This window comes from Sebastes umbrosus, chromosome 14 (genome assembly GCF_015220745.1).
Source record: "Sebastes umbrosus isolate fSebUmb1 chromosome 14, fSebUmb1.pri, whole genome shotgun sequence".
Lineage (NCBI taxonomy): Eukaryota > Metazoa > Chordata > Actinopteri > Perciformes > Sebastidae > Sebastes > Sebastes umbrosus.
Genome location: NC_051282.1, coordinates 21909978 through 21937227, shown reverse-complemented (window position 1 = coordinate 21937227; position 27250 = coordinate 21909978). Strand labels below are relative to the sequence as shown.

The 27250-nt window shown below is 43.2% G+C and overlaps 1 protein-coding gene and 1 long non-coding RNA gene across 10 annotated transcripts in view; one reads left to right on the top strand and one right to left on the bottom strand.

Moving 5' to 3' along the window:
* Positions 1-27250, bottom strand: part of arhgap23a (Rho GTPase activating protein 23a) — an 83088-nt gene that overhangs the window by 25725 nt on the left and 30113 nt on the right. For 3 of the 9 annotated variants that reach the window (XM_037793325.1, XM_037793329.1, XM_037793326.1), the window contains exons 1-4: positions 13876-14957; positions 5412-5615; positions 1191-1215; positions 687-779 (exon numbers count right to left, since the gene is read on the bottom strand). In XM_037793325.1, the coding sequence (XP_037649253.1) occupies positions 687-779; positions 1191-1215; positions 5412-5615; positions 13876-14118 (565 nt within the window). In that variant the 5' untranslated portion in view covers positions 14119-14957. Of the gene's footprint in view, positions 1-686; positions 780-1190; positions 1216-5411; positions 5616-9788; positions 9921-13875; positions 14958-15369; positions 15456-27250 lie in introns of those variants that run through there. The other 6 variants (XM_037793334.1, XM_037793331.1, XM_037793332.1 and 3 more) reach the window with 5 other exon arrangements.
* On the top strand, positions 224-22887 carry LOC119502382. The gene is made up of 3 exons (XR_005210055.1): positions 224-234; positions 16272-16277; positions 22746-22887. It is a non-coding gene; the product is annotated as an uncharacterized LOC119502382 (long non-coding RNA).

Sequence of the window (27250 nt, the reverse complement as noted above, 5' to 3'; positions counted from 1 at the left end):
GCACTGGCTACCAGTGAGATTCAGAATTGATTTTAAGATTTTACTGATTATTTTTTATAGCACATAAAGGTCTAGCCCCTCGCTATGTTTGCTGACATTTATGAGCCGCAACACAGCACTAAGATAAACACTTCCTTTTGGTTGTTCCACGGGCTCAAGACTGAATGTGACTGTGCTGCTTTCTCTATTAGGGCGTTTGCACTTTGGAACAAACTGCCTGAGGAAATTAGTCTCGTAAAATGAGTTTAATGTTTTATGTATCTCTTCTAAAAATGTTTATAAAACAGACTTTTATGTGAATCACTTCCTATGAACTGGAATCACTGAGGGGTCTTTGTTTTGATCTGTTTTCCTCATATATTAGCTTTTATTTACAGTTTTATTGTTGCTGCTTTTGGGTTTTATTGTAAGTAAAGCACTGTGTAAACATTGTTTTTTAGAAAAGTGCTATACAAATAAAGTTATTACTATTAATATTATATCACCCAACGATGTTAAAGATTCTTTACATAATCTAGTGCTAATGACAAAAGGTCTGTTTTTATTCTCTGCGACTCCCCCCCTCCTCCTCCTCCTCCTCCTGTGAATCTGCTCATGTCGGCAGCGTCACATGACCGGAGCGCTCCCCAATAGATTTCCAATGCAAATCAGGACGTTCATGCTCCGGCACCATATGTTCACTTTACCTGTGCACAAGCCCGCCTGATGGGCCGGACCTTTTTCTCTCACACTCTTCACAAATATGGTGTCCATCGGCTCCAGTCGACCTTTCTGATACCCTGCATGACAAAAGACAAAGAGGTAGAAAAAGAAAGATCAGAGATGGTGCCCTCTGAATCATAAAAAAAAGCTTAATTCATGTAAACGTTTTAGAAATAAAGCTTTAGGTTGCTTAAGATGAAACCTTTTCAATTAACTGTTTTGAGTGTTTATGACTTTCCTGGACAGGGATCTATTCATACTTAATTAGTATATTCAGTACATATTATTGTTCTTATATGAATATCTAAGTGCAGTTGGACTTGACTACTTTAGACGCAGTGCTGCATAGTGTCCTGTAGGGGGCGCAGACAGGCTGCAGACCAGAGGAGACCGGAGGGAATGAAGGAGATCCCAGTTCATTACATCATCGTTACCCCACTGAACCAGGTTTTAATTTGCTGTCTGATGAGAGAGAGAGAAACACTTACCCTTTCCGTTACCGTTCTCCTCATCCTGCAAACGACAGAAACAGACAGAATTACTGCTCACATTCAAGTCAAATTTATTTATAGAGCACATTGAAAAACAAGCGATGTAGATCAAAGTGTTCTACAGAGAAATATAAAACACAATGAAATCATTCTTAAAAAGTAAATCACTGTATCAGACAAAACTGAAACAATATACATGTTAATAATAATAATTATTGGAACTAGGGCTGGGCAATATATCAATATTATAACGATATGATAAATGTTGAATATGGTAATATGGCTTAAGTGTTGTCTTTTCTTGGTTTTAAAGGCTGCATTACAGTAAAGTGCTGTAATTTCCTAAACTTAACAGACTGTTATAGCTGTTGTATTATTTGTCTTTACTCACTTAGTCATTATATCCACATTACTGATGATTATTTATCAAAAAAACTCATTGTGTAAATATTTAGTGAAAGCACCAATAGTCAACCCTAAAATATCATCGCAATATTGATATCAAGGTATTTGGTAAAAACATATTGTGATATTTTATGTTTTGCATATTGCTCAGCCCTAATGGGAACTCAAACACAATTGTAGAGAGGTGGGATAGATGACGGAGATCTGACAGTGAGGGGAAAACACACGCATCTAAAAGAGTTTCAGTGGTCAAGACTTGAGGTAATGAAAGCACGCACGACGGTTTCCAGATCCCCAAAAAGACAGAAAAGGTTTTGCTTTCAACATGATGTGGAAAAAGCTACTAGTAATGACCGAAGAGTCAAACAAGACACGCAGAAGCCCAAAAAAAATGGACCACAAAAAAAATGTTCAAGATCGATAATAATAATGTGCCAGCTGGAGAACATTTTGGGTCATTCAGTAGTTGATATTTTGGCAAAAAAAAAGTCTGCTTTCACAGGCATGAATATTATTAACACATGCTGATACTGCAGGACGCAATTCAGTACAATTCCTTTTTACTTTATAGCATCGACACAACGAGCAGAAGAGTTTATGCTCCAGGTTTTAACACTGAACTCAACACAATATAATACAGGCTTCTCAACTAATAAAACTATATCACTTTCCTTCTTACCTGCTGTCTGCACTTTTTATTTTTACATAAGAATGCACTGCATCATCATGATGCTGTTACTGAGCCACTTTATGTATATGGTGCTATATTATTTATCTATATACTTATCTCATTCCTCTTTCTCATTACATTTTTGCAATACTGTCGGGGAACTAGCACTTACTTTCACACACAATCCTCATTTTCATATGTATATAGTACTGTATTTCATTTGATTTACATGTATGTCATCACTTTTTTGTCTTACACTTGTAATTTTATCTTATCTTATATATTGCTTTTAGTGCTGAGCTGACCCGTTCTCTCATCCTATACATTTCATTATACCATTGACTCTGTGTTAACCTGCATATGATAAATAAATCTGAAACTTGAACTTGAACTACAGTTTAAACTCTTAACTTTCATGTCAAGAAAAAAGAATTTGAACCAGGTGTCAGTGCTCACAATGCTGAGTGAACTTTGCCTTAGATCAACCCTTTTCATAAACCCAGTTGATCAACAATCAATGTTAATTAACCAGCTTCCTCAGATGCCAATCTCCTGGCATCTTGATCCAAACATCAACAGACAGACCGGTTTGCTTTTATGAGCTCTGAATGTCTTTAATGTCTCCCGACACAGGGACTGACTTTCAGGTTGGACCGTCTGCAGGTACTCGTGACGTCATGTGTCATAAAAACGCAGAGCTGCTGGTGGTGAGATCTGATAACTGCAGTTTGTCTGATCATGTCCCCACACACACACACACACACACAAACACACACTCGCACATATACTGAGCTGAGTGGACAGTTTGGGGTTAGGGGCACGGTGGGCTGACTGCTGCCTGGCTTTATGCTACGCTGAGTGGGCTCATTCCTGGCTCTGCAGACAATGGTGGGGGGTTTAGAAGCAGAGAAAGGAGAGCTGCCGACCCCAGAATGGAGCTCTGAGCTGGGGAGACCCGACGACCGAGCAGCCTCAGTCTGAACGCATCCGGGGCAGAGGAGGAGAGGTGGGGATCTGGGTCACATACTGTACATAGTGGGTCCACACCTGTACAGTCTGAAGCAGCTGGAAGGGACTATTTACATGTATAAAACTACCCATCCCAGATGGTTAATTGTAAGATTTCTTAAATGCATAACGCGAATTTTGCTCGTTGAAAGACGGAGAAGAATGAAAATAGTTCATTATCTGAGCAGTTCACCAAGAATCACATGTTAAAGTCCCCTAAAATCGAATACGAAATATAACTTGGTCAAACTTTGTCAAAGTGACAGTTCTGTATTAAGGCCCAGACACACCAAACATCAAAGAAGTAGCGACGACGAAGGCCGACCAAACCACCAAGACAAATGTACGTATGTTCTGAGCTTGCGTGAGAGGAAATAACTCTCAGCCAATTCTGAATCGGCAAGAAAGCTGCCGACACGTGCGACTAGTGCCAATGATGCGGGACACACCGCAAAAAACTAGGGCGACAGATGCTCACCGACGGCCCAAAAATGACCGTCGGCCCACCATGGCCTGGTGTGTCGGGGCCTTTAACTTAAATGCTACAAAATCGAAATGTTGATTTTGATTCTAGATGTAGAAATGACACGTCTCACAATCAGACAAATATATTTTTTTCTGATAAAGGTTTGTTTATCAGCAATGTAATATTGCTCATGAGACATCTCCCTTTCTGCTGATGCATAAAGCTGTTATATTACATTAGAAACATTCAAATACAAGCACCTTCTCTAGCGCTATGCATGCGGCTGGACTTTAAGGTGCCACCTGTGTGGACTGAGTCTGGAAAAAGGAGTCTATTTTATTATTTCACAACCCTCGTCCCTCATCTCCATAGCCAGTTTTAAACTAAAGTCATCAGAAGTTGTAATCACAAACAGTGCATAACAATTTTGTCACCTCTTGTTGCCTTTTTGCCTTTATGTATCACACACTTTCTGTGTCTATTTTAACCTCTTCTGTTGATGCATGGACTTCAGTTTTTACTCTGTAATATATTGTTTTTGTATGCATGAAATCAACTAGCATTTGACGTTTAACGTTCATACAGCACGGCAAAGGTGCATAGAATATTATTTAATTATTATAGCATGTTCGGTGGATTATGTCAGAAGATGAAGGTCTTCTAGGTATTTTCAAAGTAAGAGAGGAATTCTGCTGGGACCACACAGGAGAAGGATCTAATGTAATTGAAGACCCTTGAAGACTTCCAGGACCTGCAGACACCCTGACATGAGTGCCCAACTGGGTCACGCCCCCGGTAGGCCTCTGTTAATTGGACACTATGAGGGTAATTTGGCAGACTTCCACGACGGCCCTTCAGATAAGAGCAGGCGTCTCTATGGGTCCGATTGTCCCAAAACACCATGTGACCCTGGAGGCAGAGGAGACGAGGACAGAACCGAGGCCAAAGGCCAGCAGTGGGCCCATTGTCTGGGCCCGGCCTGGTACGGCCCGGCTGCCAGAGAGTGGTACCAGGCTAACACAACAGATCTCATTCAATCTGTGTTCCTATCTGCAGCTGCTGGATGGTGGGGTGGTAGAATAATAATAGAGGCCTTGTTTCAGCTGGCTCACCCCACCCCTGCCCTCCACATCCCTCAATTTCACATCTGGAGCCGTTTGCCCCCACACCTCAAAGAGCTAAATAACCACTCGCTCAGAGAGGCTCGTTCCAAAACACCAACAATCCCGAATTCACCAGAGACTCAAAACAAGGCCTGAAAAACAATTCATTTTTCAGTCCCTGGCACTCCAGTGCCTCCAAATCTGGTTCCTCCCTCCTTTAATAATCCTTTAACTGTCTGTTGTCTCCAATCGGCTTGTTTCGTCTGTGAGTTCATTTTGTTCAGCTCAACCTCCCTGACCCTTGACTCCGGTACGATTGGCTTTATCTCCGAGCTCAAATTGGCTCTGTCCCAGGTTCAGCAAGTTAAACGTAAGGCTTTTAAATGCCAGCTCGGATGAAATGGAGACCATGTGTGCTGTAAAAATAAACATGGAAGATGAAAAAAAAAGATACTTAACACTAAATTAAGAGAAAGAGAAACACTAGAGCTGTCCGTAAGACTGTTTGTATTTAACATAATTCAACACCTTGAAACTCAAATCTTTCAAGGACCTGTAGGTCTCACCTTGAGGTTGGTGTGCAGGGCGGACTCTGGAGGGTAGACGATGAAGTGGCGTAGCGTGAAACCAAAACCCTGGGAGTTCTTATGGAGGACCAGCGTCCGGGGACCTTTCCAGCCCACGCCGACCCCCTCCCTTCCCGGCCGGGTCGCCATCGGCGGCCGAGGGTTGTCACCGGCTGAGGAGAGACCATCCCTCCGCCCCTTACCCTGTGGACACAGACAGAGAGATTCAGTGAGATTCAGGACGGTTTATATAATGTAAATGTGTAAATATGTAGTTATTCAGTTTTGAAATTCACATTTAGGATGCCCAGAGTATTCACATGTGTGTTCTTAGCTAAAACTATGCAGACATAAATGATCTAATATCCGTTTGTCCTCAAATCCTGATGAGATTCAACAGTATTTTCCCATAATTAGCACCAACACTGGAGAAATATTGCAGTTTTCCAGATGCAACACACTTTATGATTCCCTGGAGATGCACAAGGCGACTCCAAACGGACAGACTGGTGACTGCTGGGTATTACATTAGCAGTTTCCTCATGGAGTCCTGAATGTACCTCAGAGTCAGATCAGCCTCAGAACAATAGCTCATAAACACATCTGAGGAGTCCACTCTCAAGCAGGGCCACGTCTAGACCGGACAAACCCAGTTCTGACCTCGGCGTTATCACAGGGAGAGACGGTCCAGAGGGAATCTGGACTCCTAGTGGGGGAATAAAGGCAGATTTCCAGCCGCTCTCAAAATATCTCATTCCTGAAGCTGAGTAAATAAGCCCAGCTCGCTCAGCTGACAGACACACGTGAGAACTATCACCCTCATGCTGCCCCGACGACCCACATCTGTCAGTCAAACGCCATCACCTGACCAAACAGGCAGGAGTGAGGAGGAGGAGGAGGAGGAGTTTGGTTTAGTTATCTTGTGCTGCATGTTCACTATCAAACTTTTCTTGCCACTGACTTAAAACGAGGCAGTTCAACAGTCTCCAAACCAACCAACCAACCAACCAATCAATCAATCAATCAATCAATCAATCAATCAATCAATCACTGCACCGTGCTAATGCTTCAGCGTATGTTGAAGCTCACTAGAGCGACGGCATTTTATAAGTCACTTATGAAATCTTATGAGCATGTTATAGTTTTTTAATGTAGAGCTGAAACAATTAGTCAATTGATTGATTAGTCCATTAACTGAATATTAATCTACAACAACTTTGATAATCCATTAATCATTCAAGTTAAGTTTTAAGCAAAAAATACCCAAAATTCACTGGTTCCAGTTTTTAAAATGTAAATATTTGCTGTATTTTTGTAGTTTTCTATTATATATCTTTGTTTTTTAGACTGTTGGTTGGCTGGGAAATTGTGATGAGAGTTTTTCAACATTTTGCTGATGATTAAGTGATTAATTAGCAGATGTATTAGTAAAAAAACTAGTTGCAACCCTAGACTGACATCTGCATGTCAAGTATGAAAATGGGCAAAGTAAACTCATTTCTTGTAAGCTAACTGCCAGAACTGTAGACTATGCAGTATAACTTTATAGTATGGTTATAAAGGGATTGGTGCAGGTTAAGATGCTTCAACGAGGAACAGTAAATAACCTCAGTGTGCAATTAAAGCTGTAGTTAATTTTCTATCATTACCAAATTGTTACACTTTTAATATAAGTTTAGGGCTCCAACAGCTTTTCTAAAAAACAAACCACTCATCTCTGCTCCCAAACAATGCTGTCTGTTTTGGTTTCATCCATCAACAGCTCACGAGGAACGGGTTTAATATGAGTCACACTGGATTTCACCCGACCTTGAAATATGACAAAGAGGATGATGAAAGATGGAAGAAAAAAGTTGCCATGATCAGCAGATAAATCTGAATTCATACGAGTTATAAATCAGCGTCTCAGACCACGAGGACATGGAGACACAGATATGTTTACGGCGCTCTAGGTGCGGTTTGGTGTGATGTTTTTCTTGTCAGCATAAATCAGAACGAAATAAAAACAGAACGCTCCAGGGTTACAAATAAACAAAGACAAATAGGTGCACAAGATATGTGTGAACATGCTCTTAAAGGATACACAAGAAAACAATCTTTTCAACTAATACTATCAGCTGACGCCTAACTCCTTAACTCTTTAGTATTTCTTTAAATGCAGTTTCAAGTGTGAGACTGTGTGTGTTAATGTTAGTGGGCCAGAGGTGAACACGTCTAGACTGCAACCCTCCCAAACATGTGCACCCCACGTTTCCCCACTTCCTGTGCCCCTTCCACACACAAACACACACTGATATATAACAAACACAGGCACACAAACTTGACCTGACGGGCCTGTAACGTGGCCACACAACAACAGGAAGTGGCAGGCTGGGGGCAGGAAGTGTGGTAGCGTTGCGGGGCGGGATAACCAGATGCTCCTATAAATAAAACCGCTGGGAGATCTTATACTCTCCGTCGTGGAGGCACTTCCACTCGGTCACTCCTCTTTATCCTTCCTCCCATGTTCCTTTCACTCGCCTCTCCTCCCTTCCACCTCTTCTTCCTCTCTCACCACATGCTTTCCGACCTTTACCGCACATTTTCCTCCTCCTACTTTACATCCAAGGAAAAAATAAGTTTGGATATTTAGGTTTCTTTATGAAATATGAGCATGCAGATACATGTGGAGGAGAAAACCTCTCTTCCACATGTACACTACTTTCCAAACCATACTCTGACGTATATATGAAGTGTATATTTTGCAGATTAAGATACATAAATCCTTGTGACACTCTGATCTTTAGTCTGGCAGCCTAAACAATGTAAAGTAACCCCTGCTATTTTCTCATCAAGGCCTATTGTGCAGCATGAGAGTAGCATAAAAGAGTGCGTGAGGAAGGAGTGTTTGGGGTGTCAAATAAAAATGATAAAGAAAAAGAAAAGAGGAGAGGAAATGAAAGAGCAGTAGAGGGTTGAAAAGGAGGAAGAGAATTCCTCAGAGGGAGCGGTTTGGCTTGGACAAGTCGGAGCACACACACTGTAACCGGCGGAGGAGGGGAGGGAGCACAGAGAGAGAGAGAGAGAGAGAGAGAGTGAAAGAGAGGAGAAGGATGAGGAAAGGACGAAGAGGAGGAGTATCGGGCCCCAGCGAGGGACAGGCTCCAGCACGCCGGTTTCGACCGCATGGCCCCTCCCGGCGCTGGGAATACCAAACCCTGTGATTACCCAAAACACACAGGGTCTAACTGGGTCTCTGAGCCAGCACTGTTTCCCACTCGGCGGCTCTGGACTGTGTGGGATGTGCCGAGTCTACAGTTCACCATTTCCCCCTGAAGCCAGGAAAAAACCCTCTCTCGTACCTGTCCCCTTGACCAGTTTGTCTTCTACCGGTTTTACCCAAAAGCAAAAAAAAACTTGCTGACATGCTCTAGACTCTCCAGACACTCAGTTTAACCAACACTTGGAAAAAATGTTCTGTGGTTTTTTAAGTCTAAACTTGACTTCCTTCCTATGCAGGCTTAGGGCACCGAAAAGGGAAACCTCGCTCCTGTTATGCAGCGAAAAGAAGACATTTGGTATTTCCTCTTCTTCTACTAGGAATTTCTCCCTTTCACACTCTTTTTTTCCCGACACGTTCTCGCCTCTTGAAGCAAATTAGAATAACAAAATAAACCCTTCAGATAATACGGAGCCCTGAGGGATCCATTACCACCTGAATGATGTCATTACAAACACACACAAAAAAGACGCCCTGAGAAACGATCGCATTTGAATATGCAGAGCAGCTTGTAACGCCACACGACGGCTTCCTGCTTTGAGTGTGTGTTAAGTGGGTAAAGTGGTGTGCGAACACACACACAGAAGCTCTTCCCTGTGGATATATCCCCTCCTGATTTCAATTAGAGAGCATATCATTAAGTGGAGAGCAGAGCTTGTCCTTCTGACAGGATTACAATGAAATTTAATAAAAACTTGTCGTGCCAAAAAGCTTTGTTAAAACATAAAAAATGTTTAAAGAATAAACAGTGTCAGTGATAATCTTTCATAAAATCCTGTATAAATGGATTTTCTGTTCATAAGAGGCTTTTCTAGGACATGAGGATATTGTCATCAGTACGTGTTGGTTAGCTCCTCACTTATCCACTCGCTCCAAAGCAGTACGCAGGAATGCGGCGGCCGTCGGGGAGCCGGGGCTTCTGCTAAAACCCCAGCAGCCCAGAACAATAATGCTCTTTTAAACAGCTGAGAGCTGCAACCTGTTTGAAAAGTGGAGCTTTACGGACGCTACAAATGCTGACGAGCCTTTAATCCTGATAGCTGTCTGCTGCCCACGGCCCCCTGAGCCGGGCTGCCAAGAGGAAACAGGAAAGGGACGGCGATGGTTCCTGGACTCACCGGCCACACAGAGGGCGTGCTGCAGCACCTCTAAATGCATCCTATGTCTGGTGAAGGAGATGCATGATGAGCGTGTGAATATCCCGTCGTGCTCCTGACACTCCAACCAAAGTACTCAACCGGCCTTCTGAACCGAGCATTCAAAATAAAGACTGCACATCGCTCTGTAATTTGCATAACAAGATGTTTTATGAGCCGTGAATGTAAGGCTGTGTGTGCGTTTGCACGCACCTCCGTGTCAATATGGATACAATGTGTGTACTCAAAAACCAGTTCAACCTCATAGTCGGCTCAACTAGGCCGACAGGTGATGATGCAATGTCGGTTAAACAGGGTTTTCTACTTGAACAGCGAAACATATTGTACTTGTCTTTTGTCTAACTGACTCATCGCTGCCAGTGATGGCTGGAATTTTTTTAATATACTGGATGTGATGGTTGTTGTTGTTTGGCTGCTCTGATTTAACTCCTCAGCCCAGGAGGAGGAGGAGGAGGAGGAGGAGGAGGAGGAGGAGGAGGAGGAGGAGGAGGAGCTGCAGGTTGAGAATAACTTTTACAGGATGACTTGGTGAGCTCGGTGGGCAGAGGCTCGTGGCATGTAGTTAGTGTGTAACGACGTGATGTGGGTTTAAATCCGACCGGGGACTTTTTATCCTTCCTTCTACTGTCTGAAAGAGGGGGAAGTGCCACAAAAAGAGTTCATTAAATTATGATTTACATGCAATTAACAATATGGAACTTTTTATTACATGTATCGAGGATGTGGCTAGAACGTAGAAGGCCAAGAGACACACCAACCCAACATCAAAGAACTAGCAGCGATGAAGGCCGACTGTTGCCTCGCCTCACGACGGCCAGTTAGCACGTACGATCTGCGCCTGCGTGAGATGAAAAACTCACCACACCAGCAGGTGTTCATTCCAGATGGCCATGTAGCTGTGAAATATCAGTGTTGGAATGATCAGATGAGATGAAGATGAAAAACAAGAAGAGCCTTCTGTGTTTGTCCTCCTGACTTTACTCGTTGGCTTGCTTTCCTCACTTCAGTTTCTCTTCTCGTGCACTGATTTGTTTAAGCTGAACATCCAGAGTGATTTCTCTCATCGATGGGCTGAATCGGCCGGAAAATCTCCGACACGGGCAGACTAGACGATGCTGTACACACCGCAAAAACTACTCCGACGGACACTCATCGACGGTTCCAAACTGGCCGCCGGCCGACTGTCGGCTTGGTGTGTCAGGGCCTTAACACGCAAATTGCAAAACTCTTGCGAGATGGTTATGGTTACGCATTGACCTTGAATACTTAAGGTTAGGATAGGTCGTTTTGGCACATTTTGGTAATTTGCTTTTAGACACAACCACTTATCGAGGAGATATATAAGGTTTGTCCCATAATACAGAAAAAAATATATCCTGACGATGGACTTATGTTTGCTTTTTTTTACATTTTAGCAACCTTATTGACATGAAATAAGTTTTTGGCATCTGTGGAATCTTTTTGTGCAGGCATGTTTTTCTATATCATGTGAATTCTTATAAATGTGACTTGATGATGGATTTAACTCGTCTTTACACTGTGAGGGGGGTTTTCTGGGTGTGAGTGCTGCTGTAGGTTTTAATAAATGCACACTGGAAAAAAATAAACAACGCTCATGGTACAGAGATGGGAGTCGATCTTGTGATCACCGAGGAAATCTCAACGACACTACAACAAACGAATCTCATAAAGTCATCATGATCTGACGTAGAGATAAAGAAACGGCATGATGCAAAGCTGTGATCATGTCTCTCTCTCCTTTAACCAAACTGTGTACAGTCGGTGTGTGTTTGTCCCAGCTGTGTTCATACACCCTCTCTCTCTCTCTCTCTCTCTCTCTCTCCTCCCCCCACACTCACATTCCTGATTGTGGCATTTCTTAACTGTGTCAACGAGTCATCGGGGGTGGGGGGTTGGGGGGTTGGATGGCAACAACCAGGGAAAAGGGTTAAAAAAAGAGGAGGTAATATTCCACATAAGCGCCCACAGTGAAATGAGATCATGTGGGGAAGTGATGCCCTGAATTCTGAGGGCATTATGGGGGGGTTGGGAGACGTGAGGCGCAAATCACTCAGCTTCTTCCACAACACCTCGCTAAAAGTGGCACTTAGCAGCCCCCCTTCATCTGTCTTTAGCCACTAATTAGAAACCCCTCCGAGGAAGGAAAGGGTCAATATGCCACACGAACAGACGAAAACACCCGTCAGCTGTGGAGGAATAGAAGTGGGGCAGAGATTGTTATGGAGAGGAGGCTTTGTCCATATTTACAGTGACTGAAAGTAGTTTAACTTTAACTTTAATGCATAATTCATAGTATATATCATTGTAAGCGTGTTCACGATAATGTAAGCTACATAATGAAATGGTCATTAAAGAAATAAAATGATGAATAATTTAATATTTTTACATTTTTTAATTAAAATGTATAGCTTCTTTTTGTCCTTGTGGCTATTTGCCTTGTAATGATCACTGTTTACACACCTTTTTACCATTACCTCTCTCCCATCACAAAGAAAACCTGCCAAACACCAAATAATCAGGAAAATCAGAGTAAAATGTGTCACATAAAACCACTCCTGACGGGATAAACAAGCCCATAGGTGAGTAACAGCTGATGGAAATATTTAAAGCAACAGTATATTTCATGTTGAGGACAGTAATAATCTAACTGGGCATCTAAATCCATCAACACAAAGTGTCGCCACATCGTTTCCCGGAAAGTCTAAAACACAAACAGTGAGCGCCTGAAGGCAACACAACTGTCTGCTCAGAGGCACTGAAAGGTTAAAGAAGCTGTCAACAGCTGAGTGGTTAACAGACTTTAAACAATGGGGACAGTTACACGGAGACTTTGTTGACATGCGTGACTGACAACATCCCACACAGCGGTTTCTGGAGAGGATTCTGCTGATATCACGCTGCGTGTGTGTGTGTAAACTTATTTCTGGATGACCACAGAATTCCCCGCCGGCAACAAACAATACATTTGCATAATCATCTTAGTATGTAAAACGCAGAAGGAGCTGCTTACGTGGTCCTCTCATTTATGATTATTAGACGAGTTGACAGTTAACAGCGACAATTTTTAACGATCAATTGATTGTTTTAACTCATAGGTTCCAGCTTCTCCAATGTGAGAATTTGCAGATCTTATATTGCATGAAAACTTGGGCTGCCAATCGATTCAAATATTTAATCGCAAATTAATGACAATTTTTATCTGTTCAAAATGTACCTTAAAGGGAGATTTGTCAAGTATTTAATATTCTTATCAACATGGGAGTGGGCAAATATGCTGCTTTATGGAAATGTATGTATATATTCATTATTGGAAATCAATTAACAACACAAAACAATGACAGATATTGTCCAGAAACCCTCACAGGTACTGCATTTAGCATAAAAAATATGCTCAATGTCAAACTGCAGCCCAACAGGCAACAACAGCTGTCAGTGTGTCAGTGTGCTGACTTGACTATGACTTGCCCCAAACTGCATGTGATTATCATAAAGTGGGCATGTCTGTAAAGGGGAGACTCGTGGGTACCCATAGAACCCATTTTCATTCACATATCTTGAGGTCAGAGGTCAAAGGACCCCTTTGAAAAATGGCCGTGCCAGTTTTTCCTCGCCAAAATTTAGCGCAAGTTTGGAACGTTATTTAGCCTCCTTCACGACATGCTAGTATGACATGGTTGGTACCAATGGATTCATTAGGTTTTATGATACGAGTATCTTCACTCTAGCTTTAAAACTGAGCCTGCTACAACCTCTGGAAGATTGATTGCGTTAATGCGTTAAAGAAATTAGTGGCGTTAAAACAAATTTGCGTTAATGTGTTATTATCACGTTAACTTTGACAGTCCTAATGAAAACCTTTTAAACTGATTTTAAACTAGATGACATGTGGGGTCCTTATTTTCCGACATTTTTAAAGGTTAAATAATTAATCTGAAAAATCACGAAAGAGTCCACCGAGCAGCGAAAGACTTTAAATCAACGACTCCCTGTCCGGCCGCGAGAGGAAGACCCGGTGACCTCTCCTTACCCTGGGTTGGTGAGAGCTCTGGCGTTGCCCAATGGGCATGGCGGGCGTCGCGGGCGGCGGCACTGAACCTGTGGCGCTGCGGAGCACCGCCAGCCAGATGCAGCGAGGCTCAGGGGAGCTGCAGTCCACCCCCACCGGGTTCTGGAAGCTCCAGTCAGACCCGGCCGGCGTAGGGCACGGGAGCATAGCAGCGGGCATCGGGGCGTGGAGTTTCCTCAGATCCGCATCCCTCACCGCCCGCATGGGCTGCACACACACACACTCTGCACAAGCCCCTTAGACAACGTCCAGACGTAGAAGAGACGATCAAGCGAAAGAGAAGATGGGGTGGTTTTCCTCTGGGATCCTCCAGTCAATCAAGAATCTGAGCTTCCCGTCTCCTGGCTCCGATCCATCGCTCCAGAAAGTTTAATCCCACAAGTTCCACATCACAGACCTCCAAGACTCTCACTCACATCCAAACCCTCTCAGAGGAAGCAGAAGGCAGCCTCCTGGGCAGCAGATGGAGGAGTGTGTGTGGCGCTGGGATCAGAGGTAGGTCTGGTTTCACTACAGACACACACACAGAGAACAACTGACAGCGTCCCTCCCGTTGGTGTCCGGTGATGTTCTGCATACAAAGCCACTCTGTCCACCCCCAAAACACACACGGCTGTCCCAGAGGGCTGGATCCTCTGTCTCTCCTCCCTCCCACTGCCCTCTCTCTCTCTCTCTCTTTTCTTCCCTCTCTCTCTAGTGCCAAACAAATCCCTTCATCTAACTGTCATCTCTAACCCAAACACTCTTTATCACCGCGAGCATCAGCTATTTCATCCCTGACTCTCTATTTTGCTTTCTCGTTCTTCCTTGTTCTTGTTACTCAATCCGTATCCAAACGATCCCTCCACATGAACCGGTCCGACGATCACCAGCAAACAAACAACTGTAATGTACAGTTAACTGGAACTCTAATCCAAGACAACTGAACATCACCAGACGTATCTCCTTGTAGGCTAAATCCACTGTAGATCTTTGTAGAGAAAGCCTGGTGGTCGCACGTGTGCTGTATTGTATGTGTGTGTGTGTGTGAGCGACACAAACACAAGTGACAAAGCTGTGATCCCGGCGCTAAACTCCACAAAAGCCAGTCCTGCCTCTGCCGCCTCCCTTCCACCCAGAGGGGAGACAAAAAACAGGGAGAGAGAAAGAGGCCAATTTCCAGCACAAAGAGAAAAGAAAACATTTGTTCACTGATTCACTCCCTTTCTTTTCTGCTTCAGAGGGAAAATACAGAGGACGGAAGATGGTAATGAGAGGAGAAAATGGAAAAGAGGAAAGCAAGGAGCGCTCTCAAAATAAAACGGCCGCTACTGGATGTCAACATGACCTCTTTATCAAACTCCCTCACACACACACGCTCTCCTCTCCACCCATACAGCACAATGACACCTAAACACCACACCACTAAATCAGTCAGAGAGGTGACCTCGCTCGCCCACACAGCACAGTTCTCACCAAACAGCCAGGCGTCCAGGGTCCGTGCGAGAGCGGCAGACAGGTGACCATGTTGTTGCCTCCGACTGACTTTTCATTGCTGTTAACACGCTCCGCACATCCGTTACCGACGAGGTTAGACAGGTTTCACCTGCCGCACAGCGGGGCAAGTACGAACACGACTGGAGAGCGCCGTCATTGTCGGCGCAGAGACTGTACCCTCTGGATACGCTACCACAACACACTCTGCAGGCCTGAATAGTTGGTTAGGATTCATGATGAGGTGATAAATCAAAAGAAACGTAATCTGAGGGCTTAAGAACATCACAATGGAAATATCCACTATTATATAAAGAGAGATCTCTTATAGGATAACTTTAGGATCCTATCCTATGAGTTACTTTATTTACTTCTGTTTTTTTATAGGAATAGTCCAATGCCACATCACAGAAATTAGCTAATTTGCTTTTTTTGTAGATGAGCTTTTATAAAAAGTAATGTTTTGTGCACTGCCAAGAATACATATATGAACCGGGGCTGGGCAATATGACAAAATATATATCGTCAAAATGATATAAAAATGTCTCTATTTTTCTATATTGTTTCTATCACGATCTAGACTAGGCCTACATATATTTATTTATTCTCTATAATTTCACTTAAAACTGTTAATGAGAAAATACTCAGTATTTTTCCTTCGTCAAATCTTAAATTCACTCCTGTGTGAACCACATGGACTATTTCATATAGATGATTTATTTATTGAATTACCAGAAAACGTGCTGTATCGTGATATACATCGGTATCGAGATATGAAATGACCTATATCAGGATATAAAACTTTGGCCATATCGTTCAGCCGTACATATGCAGTTATAGAAAACAAAAACTATAAATAGGAAATGAAACTGAAAACACAAAAGATACAAGTTTTTCCTGATGTGTTGTCAGTTGCTTTAAAAGGTTACTTCAGCACTGGAGTTTTGCTCTTTTACAGTTGAACTGCCACTCTCGAAGGCAGGGTGAGAAGCTCGTCGTTATAGAGAGAGGAGAGATTCTATAATTGTTTGAATAGAGGAATAACAGAGCACATTTTCAGATGGTTTCTCCTGGGAAGCATTTAGAGAGTCGCACCTGGTTCTACAAATGAAAAGTGTAAAAGTGCTTAAAGTGGGTGTGAATGTCCTCTGCTTGTATCAGCCAAGCGCCAAAACCCCCGGATCCTACACTTCCCATAATGCAACTAGATATTTCGTTTAAGACCTCCCTGCCTGGCAAACGCCCATGTCATTAAAACTCCATGAACCCCAGTTTTCCAACACAGACTTTCCATCCAAGACCAACTCCAAATAACCCTAATGATCATATTTACATTATCAAAACTGACTCAGTAACGTCTCAGCATCATCACATCAGCTAATACCATTAAAAGCGACTGGGCATACCAGAACACGTACGGCCGTAGCGGTAAAACCCCAGAGTGTCCTGAACTGAGCAATGGTGCGTTTTACTGTTTACGAATTCCTCTTTTCATCTGCAAGAGGAACATTGTGTCATTTCACTTTTCAAAAGTTACACAGCGTCACTTTAAAGGATCTTTTCCGCAGTAATCACAGACTAGGTTGAGGTGGATCTACACTCCACTTCATCCCTGGTTTAAATAGTTTATAGAGTCAGCACACACTTTCACTAATACACACACGCACACATGCACACACCGTTCACGTGTGAACACAAAGGCTGCGTCTCTCATGCACACACACACACAAAAGCACAGGCCACATGTGCCACTGAGTCACAGCTGAGTATAAATACACCAGACTATGTAATTAGGGTTCCTCATAAAGTCAGAAGGCTGTGGCTGTGGGGGGTTTCTCGTCTCTCTCTCTGGTTCAGACCAGAGGTCTGGGTTCAACGCACCGCCAGGCGGAGCCGCCCTGCGGGGAGACAAGTGGATCACCGGCGGGCGCAAGAGGAGGTCTGATTCTCCTCCAGGAGGGAGAGACGTGAGAGGAGACCACACCCGAGGAAATCACAGACGGCAGCATCATCTCCGGTGGAAAGCCAGACGAGGGTTTAATATCTGATAATACACAAGGGCTCCATTTCACAGTCGCAGCGCAGAGCGGGGATTTCATATCACATTTTTCACAATAACAGTTAGTTTTGGCGAGGAGGGGAGCGGTGCCTAATTTGGAAACAAAAGGTCTCTGTGTGTCCGGCTCCCTCTCTTTCTCTTCCTCCTTCCCGTGAACCATGGAGGCATTTACAAAAAGAGGGAGGATGAGCGTGAAGAGCGGGTTGACAAAAGAGAAATGAACAAAAAGGCGTTGAGTTACAGTTTACATGGAGGACACACATGAAGGGTTGTGACAATAGCACCCCCTCCCACCTGTGTGCCACACTGTTTGGGCTGAAGCGTGCCCGAGCAGGCCACACATCCATCACCTGCATGTGGGCCTGATGTACATCACTGCACCAAACCTCCCTTATCTGACTATCTGATGGCTGGGTAAACACACGCTGCACCCTGGAGACGACACAGACTCTTTTTCACCATAAGCTGGCAGCTCAAAGCTCTTGAAAGTCGGGAAATCAAAGGCCGACACGTGCTGCTAATCTCAGAGGAGCGATGCTTCGTTGCCTCCCGCCCTCGGCCCCCTCTGCTCTCTGATAACAAACAGTGGAAAAGTGAGAGGGGTGAGGAAGGAGGGAGGGAGACGGTTGTCGGTGTAACGGACAGATTAGTTTGGTGATATGTTTTAATCCCCTTCACACTCATAACATGACTGTGGGCCAACAGATTAACACACAGAGGCCTCAATCCTCTCTTTTTTCCACTGCAGGATAAAAACAAAGTCCTCTCCTGTCCACTGCACCGACACATTAAAATGACAGAGGTGTGAGAAGGAGGAATAAGCCGAGGCTCGACGGGAAATACACAGGAAAAGAGAAGAGTGAGCCTTTAGTTGGCGTGTCACAAACAAACCCGGCTGCAGACACAACGATGGGGTGTTTTCTCTAAACACAGGCTGCGACAATTCAGAAAAAGTCCAGGGAGGGTCAGTGAAGGACAGGCTGCGGTTGATCTCACAATGAAAGTCCTAAACATGGACACGACAAAGCCAAGAAAGAGATGAAGGACTTTACAAGAAGGAATTAAAAGTGCAGTAGGCAGAATGTTTTTGGCATCATTGGGCAAAAATGCCATAATAACCTTTCAGCATATTGTAATTAAAGTGTTCTGAGAGAAAACTAGACTTCTGCTCCTCCTCATGGCTCTGTTTACAGGCTTTAGAAAATCTAGCACGTGACAGGAGACTTTGGCCAATCACAGGTCATTTCAGAGAGGGCGTTCCTATTGGCTGTGCTCCGGCTGGTGAGCGGTGTTTGGTATTTCCTCAACTGATCTCAACATTTGATCAACGCTGCCTAGTTTGACCGTTTGATTTGCAAGTGATTGACAGCTGCTCAGAGACGGCAGCTCTGGATGGTTGTTTTCCTCCGGTCTGTGAAACCTTGCAGATGCTATTAGGAGCACCGGAGGACACAGAGGCACATGATTATTTTCAGATTACCTGTCTCATGCCCTACTGTCAGGATATAGTGACCGTTTTATAAAAATATCTTATTTGCTTCATTTCTAGCCACTGCAGCTTTAAGAGAAGCGTCCTCAGCTCAGAGTGTGAACCCTGTCCCCTACTGGTGAGAGAAACACTGTACCGACTCAACATGTGGCATGATGGGAGATTTATGTGTTGATGCAGCAGCCACAATTATCTGTGTCATCACACTGGTGCTATAAATGACAAAAAGCGAACCACAGAACTATGTATGATGCACAGCAGTGGTTTCCAAGCTCTCAAAGGATTTACAAGATAAATGTGAGGGGTCACGATGTGAGGAAGGGGATGGGAGGGAATCAAAAACATACTTTTTCTAATTCTTTCTTCAAAAAACTTCTTGAGAAATACTGGACAGTTTTAGCCTGCTGTAAAAGAATTCAAACTAGGGCTGTCAATCGATTAAAATATTTTATATTGATTATAATATTGCGATTAATCGCACATTTGTTTCTGTTAAAATGTACCTTAAAGGGAGATTTGTCAGGTATTTAATATTCTTATTAACATGGGAGTGGGCAAATATGCTGCTTTATGCAAATGTAAGTATATATTTATTATTGGAAATCAATTAACAACACAAAACAATGACAAATATTGTCCAGAAACCAAGATGACGTCCTCCAATGTCTTGTTTTGTCCACAACTCAAAGATATTCAGTTTATTGTCATAGAGGAGTAAAGAAAGAAACCAGAAAATATTCACAATGAAGAAGCTGGAATCAGAGAATTATGACTTTTTTTTCATAAAAAATGATTAAAAACCAATTAATTAAATATCAAAATAGTTGGCGATTAATTTAATAGCTGACAATTAAACGATAAATTGTTGCAGCTCTACTGCTAATGACTCACTGAACCTGTAACCGACGGGGTCACATGTCAACATCACTCCATTTTAAGGGGACACAATGGTTGAAAACAATTTTTTTTTGAAAGAAAGGACTTTATGTAACTAAAATATAGTCTAAAGTTTGAAACGTTTCCTGGTTTAAAACAGGAAACATCTGATAAAAAAGAACAGGCCAAAAAAACTGACAAGGCATTAGATATTGACACTGATGTACAGTGATGGAGTCGATGTCTCCGTCTAGACAGATCAGTAATCTGGATTCTGCTAAAAAAAAAAAGTGAAAAACGGGACGTAGCTGTTTTAAGCAGATTAATTTTGACTTTAATATCCAGTAAATCCCAGTGCCACTGAACCTAAAGGCCTATTTAGAGTTGTAGTTACCACCCAGCCACCACAAGAGGGCAGCTACAACCCAGCAGTCTAACAGCAGCTGGGTGTGGAAGAGCCCCCTGGGACACATGATGGTACACAGCCCACAGGGTGGGGACTCAACATGCAGCCACATACAAATACACTTTCTTTTTGGCTGCAGCGGCTGGCATAGCGATGTGTGAGTGTGTGTAGTGTGAGTCGACCTATGAGCAGTTATCTGTGCTCTCATGTCGGTTACTAATTAATAACATGAGAGTTGGGGGTGGGAGACGGCGGCTGGAGATCAGAGAGGTCACACCTGTTGTGGGCTTTTGAGGTGGAAACAGTCTCGGGAAGTCCAGAGACGAGAGCAGGTGGACTCGGAGACGTCTCGAGGGTCAGATATCCCATCAAGATCACAGCTGAGGGGAGCTGGGTGGTCCGCCCTGCCCGCCCTGCCCTCACTCCCTCCCTGACCGATACAACAACAACAACATTGAATGCACAGCTTACTCCTGCTGCTGCAGACCGGAGGATTAAAGCAGTTAAAGCAGCCCACCTGACCATGTGCTCCTCCTCAAGCAGCTAACGCATTACGCATGCATTCTTTACATGTTGATGCCATGACGCCATGTGAGTCCTGTCAGCGTGGACACATGAAGCTAGATCCAACAAGTATTCACTCTTAATTCACCTTTACATCACCTCCTCACTCATCCAAATATATAATAGATTATTATGTAGAACATGTTTTTAATAACTGGTGAAAGTTACAGTCCTTCAATCAGTACACACACTGATATTTACACTGCTGAAACAACTACTTCAGGGCATCTCAATTATTATTTTAAACCAGAAAATAGCAAAAAAATGTCCATCACAATTTCCCTAAACACACGGAGATGTCTTCAAATGCCTTATTTTGTGTAAAATCCAAAGATTTTCAGTTTACTATCACAAACTTACTATCAGAAAACGGAGAAAAAACAGCTAATATCTAAATTTGAGAAGCTGAAACCAGTGAATTTCTGGCAGTTTTGCGTCACAATGAATTGATTATTGAAACTGTATTGCTGATTTTCTGTCGTTTGACTAATTGATTAATCTGCGAATCATTTCTGCTCTAAATTATTCAATTAAATAAACTGATAGTTTAAGGAATTTAGAAAGCAAAAATTAGAAATTGAAAATTGTCTGTAAATTCTCTTGCTTCTCAAATGTGAGGATTTACTTGGACTGCTTTTGGACTGTTGGGTAGACAAAACAAAATCATTTAACAATGTCACCTTGGTTTCTGGAAACTTATCATTTTTCTTTTTTTTGTGACTATTTGTACACAATTTTAAATAATTATACTTGTTAAATATTTTTTTCAAATAATCGCTTAATTGCCTGGCCTGTTAAACGTTCGAAAACAGAGAAAACTGTTCCCTGAATCCAAGCTCCTACGTATTTAAATGTCTTTGTTTTCGTCCAACAAACAGCCCAGAAACCAGGTCTGTTCTGATCGGTAGATATATAGATAATGAAAGTAGTCAGCCCTAATTTAGACATGACCAGATATACAGATATGTGTTGGTTAAAGCAAACTGCCAGAAGACTATAAAAACCTTTTTGGGATTATCACACAAAAGCCTGATGTGTCCATCACGCTACATCTGCCACAAGGGAACGTGAGATACGTGAGTCAGCCAGACAAACATCTACGTCGGCAAAAAAAGAAGCCAGATAGAGAGTGGGAAGGAGAGCATGATGGGGGGAGGAGAGGGGGGTAACAGATGTTGGAAAGTGAACACCGGGGGAGAGAATAAAAAATGAGGGCAGAGAGTGATCTAAAGCAGAAACAGGAGTGAGTAAGTTGGAGGGAGCAGATGGCGAAGAGGGAGAGCAATGACACATGCACATATTTACTCACAGATACACTCTAATTACCTCCCATACATCTCGTCTTCATCAGCCTAGACTGAAGGCTAAATGACATTAACACACATTTGCTACCGAGCGTGTCGGTCACATTCAGTGAAATGTTGGTATGTTGATGAATTATTAAATGCTCGTGTTGGTGTATGTGTGCATGTGTACGTTGGGGGAGGATCTGTTGCTTGTGAGCCTTTGACCCGGTTTCATAAAGTGCGGCAACATTTCATAGTGGAGAGATGATCGAAGCGGAGCGTGTGAGAGGCGGTGATATTGACACCGAGAGGCACAGCTAAATAACATACCCATTATGTTTCCCTGCACAGTAAGTGGAGAGATGGTGCTCCACTTTAACCTAATTAGCAGGGAGTGTCTCCTCCTCCAGTGTGTTCAGCTCTTCACGCTCATCATCCTCGGCAACGAAACGACCCAAAAGAAGAGAAAGCTGCATGTTTTACTCAACTCAAGTTCTGTCCACCTCACAAGTCTCTTTTTTCTCTGGACTTCCCACAGTTGAAACTACTTTTATGTGTGTGGTTTTTAAGATATCTGCTTCTGAAACGTCTGCCACTAACTCAATACTGATGGAGGGAAAGACAACTTTGGTAGTAGGGCTCAAAGTAATGAAGCCTGAAACGTAACCTTGCATACAGCGGTTCGTATGACATCTTTCAAAAGTTATTGCTCATTTTTTGTGCGTTTTCCTACGAATGTCCAGCAACACGTGTCAATTTACGCTCGTTACATGCGTGCAGTCTTTTCAAAATAAACTTCAGTCTTCACAGGAAACAACTTGGTAAAAAGAGAGTTAAATGAATTGCATTTATACAGCGCCTCTCTAGTCGTCCGACCTTTCAAAGCGCTTTACACTACATGTCAGAATTCATCCATTCACACACTGATGGCAGAGGGAGTAATTTGGGGTTAAGTATCTTGCTCAAGGACACTTCAACATGTGGACTGGAGAAGCCGGGGAATCGAACCTCCAACCTTCCAATTGGTGGGCGACCCGCTCTACCTGTGAGCTGTCACGAAACCACCAAAACTACTTGGTTAGGTTTAGGAAAAGATGGTGGTTTGGGTTAAAATAACTACGGAAGTGGCGTAACTTAAGTACGGAAGTTATTTTTCATGTGATTTCCTACGAATGTACAGCAACATGTGACACACGCGTCAATTTCTGCTCCAGTCTTTTCAAAATAAACTTCACAGGAATCAACTTGGGTTTAGGCAACACAACTACTTATTTAGGTTTAGGCAAAGGTTATGGTTTTGGTTAAAATAACTCTGGAATATGACAAATAACTAAACATTGACTTCTGGTTTCACACAGGGGCGAAAGTCTGGTGTTTTTTTTATGTCTTTCAAAAATCAACACAAAATCTTGCTATAAACAGTTTCATAGTAACCAATAGTAATTTTTAATAAACTGTAATGGAGACACTGTTTCTAAACTACCTCAAACACAACTTCATATTTACTACAATACCTTTCCGCTGAAATATACGCTGATACAGATATATCTGTAATAAGCTAAAATCAGTCAATAACAACAACTCAGATCCAAACTATCTGCATGAACAGATACCACTAAGTGACAAACATGCTCAGGCTTCCTACTATAAATGCAGCCAATCACCACGTTGTCAGGCTTCACTTTGACACCCGTCTTCAACCTAATCACCGTCACCCATCACCTCTGTGCTGACAGTTGCCATGGGAACCGACAAGGTGCCTCTGTTCCAGCATGAGAGAAAAACCCTGCAGGGAGACAAGTTTGACGGCAGAGATGTTTACGCTCATTACAGGTTCAAAATTGGTTTTCACAGCTGATTTTTCAGAGTGTGATGGTTCAGGACTTAAACCTCCTACGTTTCTACATTCAGGATTATTTGATTTTTACAACTTCAATCTGGAAATCGGTAGCTAGTCAGTAAAACCGTGTTATGAATTTGGCACTTTAACCAGTGAGCACCACAAAAATGAATGAACTACAGATGGTGTTTGCTTTCCTTTCGTGCTGATGAAGAGCTTGTAGAACCAACAAATCTGTTCCAGTTAAAGGTGTGATGTCTTTTCACAGCGCATTCTCACACTTAGCCCCGAAAACATGAACACGGAGACAGACGACAGCTTTCCAGCTGCCACATCCTGCTGTTTCTGAGTGCCATCGTGAAGCAGCGGCTGGGTTTTGTCAGGTAAACTCGCAGCTGTAACTTTCTCTTGAGTAGACACATCTGTCTCCTGATGTGTGTATACCATATATACCATGAAGCCAATGACGACATCTGGCAAAGAGCTGCTCCTCTTGCACTGTACCCCTCCTCATCCTCCTCCTCCTCCTCCTCTCCTGTGTACTGACCACAACCGCTGGGAGCAATCAGAGCGTCACGTCTGAGCTCCGCTGCAATAAGAGCCAACCCCCCCTTCTTCCTTTTTCTTCTTTCTTTCCTGGTTGTTTTCGGGAGCAGGCCTCGGCAGCAGAAAACCACAGGGCTCCAGCAGGCCTCTCGGCTCTTTCCACCCCCCTCGTCTACGTCTGGGTGAAGGATACTCAGAGCGCCCCCCCTTTCTTGGCTGCTCCCCCTCTACAAGCCCAGATATATTTAGCTCATCTCTGCCTCTGTGTCATTAAACAGACGAAAATTATAACTTTGGGGCTGGAGGATGACGTCGTTGTTCTCCTTGGCTAAAGATGGAGCTGGACCCGAAGCGTGCATCTCAGCCTACGGGGGCAGGCCCAAACCCAGGCAGCGGTCCAACATTTGGGGCGTGGTGGAGGCGATGCTGAGCCAGGTTGGGAGGCTATTGGAGGGAGGAGAAAAAAAAAAAAGAGCGAGCAGGACTGCAGAATGGAGTCTGAGTGTTTATTAGAGCAAGCGAGATGGCCTGCCTGGAGTTTCCATTTGAGGTCATCTGGTTTTTACATTCCTGCCATGCACCAGCGCTCACACCACGCCGAGGAAGTCCTCCATCGCTGTGCTCGCACAGGATCGTACAGTCCAGCGATTCTCAAAGTGGAGTCCGGGGGTGTAGAGGAGCCATTTAGGGAGCCCTTAGAGCAGCGAGGAGTCATCTAATTTCATCAAAAATACTCCTAAATGAGGGTCCCACAGACAGAATGTGCTCCTGAGGATTATTGATGTGAGAATATTTGAGAACTGCTGGTATTTACACTGCTCTTAAAGATGTACTCAAGCATGGACACAGCTCTTAAAACAGCTGGACAAATCCACGATCTAAAAGTTCAACGGTTTACTGAGATTTATTTCTCTCAGACCGTCCCAAATCTCAATCTGTTTGCCAACCCTCATGACTCTCCGCGGGCTCACGCTGACCTCTTGAAGCGCCAAACAAACGGTGCCACTGGGCAAGAGACATTTACACACACATAATCAATTACTACATGAATTTTGAGCCCGACAAATCAGATCTTCTCCCCTGTAAAATCTACATTTTCTCTAGTCGAGTCTGAAGCCCGGAGCGAAGCCGATCACATGCCATGCAGAGAAAAACTATATGAAGCGTGATTCTTCATGAGCTTCTTTTCTCACACTGTGTGGACCGATAAACCTGGAGGTGAAATACAAAACATTGCTGGCCTTTGCAATCCTCCTCCTCTCTTTGTCATTCCCCAGTGGCACAAAGATGGTATACAGATACTGCCTGGCATGTTTTGTATGCAGGAGGGTCGGCCCACGCTGTATCGTTTCATCTGCCAGCTCCTTCCTGTTGACACACTGCAGACTGTAAAACCCGGCGACAGAGAAGGACATCTCTAGAGGGGATGCAGGGATGCTGCTGGTGTCTGTGTGTTCACTGATATTGTTTCTGTGTCTTTAGCCTCTGTCACTCTGTATTAGCGGCCTTTTAATGCACGGGTGGCAACAACTCAGAGTCTGAGATTCACCCCGGCAGAAATAAACCGTCCTCTGTGGTTTCATGACTTGTTTCACGCCAGAAAAAAAAAGGTCAGACGTCGAGCTCGAGGGATCATGGGTCTCAGTTGTCTCCCTGTTTTGGCTGCCCGGTGGAAAGACGGCAAAGGACTTTGACTGTTGACATGAGAGTCACGCACACACATATGGTTTCACTCTGTTATTCAGATGAAAGACACGCTGGCACCGCTTAAAGTAAAGAGGAACACTAATAGAAACATACCGTCCCGTTAGTTTTCGTTCTGTAAACTGAGCGGGAGGAGAAGGAGGGAGGGGATGTACAAGAAACATACCGAAACAAACCTTTTAAGGCACAAACTTACACACGAATAACTCACGCTTTAAGGATGGCATTTAGATCAGAGAAGCATCTTTTAAAAAGCACAGCTGAGCCAAAATGAAAAAAAAAAGGTCTACGACCGCACATTCAGACAAAACTTGAGAAATGCGAGCAGGAGTATCCTGAAAGGAGATGACCAAAGAAGGTAACAGAGAGGATCAAAGCAGGACAGCAACCGCTCAAAGTCACGCGGAAACGAAAAAAATGAGAAAGCTGGAATTTGGGAAACGCTATAAAAAAAGAAAAACTAGCTCATCAACGAGGAGGATGACACACAGAGGAGAACAGTGAGAACACAGCTCTGAATACGTAGTATTTTGGTTGAGGTGTTCTCTACATCCCTCCCAGCAAACCCACAAAATAAACTGCTACCTCTTAAACTGCAATTAGCAACATTAACAATTATGCAAGATACACCGACGCAGATTGGAATAACCTTACTGCCAAGGTTTAATCAAACAGACAATGACATGCTACTGATACAGGATTATAGTATGTTTATATGTGTGAGTAACCTGGCTGAAACTGGAGTATCAAAACTATCAGGTTCATTACTGTAAGCTGGATGCAGTATTTACATGCAAAACTCAGAGAAGAAAAACTTAACATAGGAAGGATATTATTACTATTTCTTTACTTTAGTTTGTAGAACAAAACCTGTGCAGCTAGAAGTTAACCGTCCTGGGAAATTAATGTGACAACAGTAAGTTTGTAAAGCAACTTTTCTAAGCGATTGCTTCCTGAGTTTAATATCTAAGCATAAACTGTGATAAAAATACTCTGTTACAAGTAAAAATCCTGAATTAAAATATGTTACTCAATTAAAAGTACAGAAGTATTATCAACGAATCATACTTAAAGTATCAAGAGTAAAAGTACT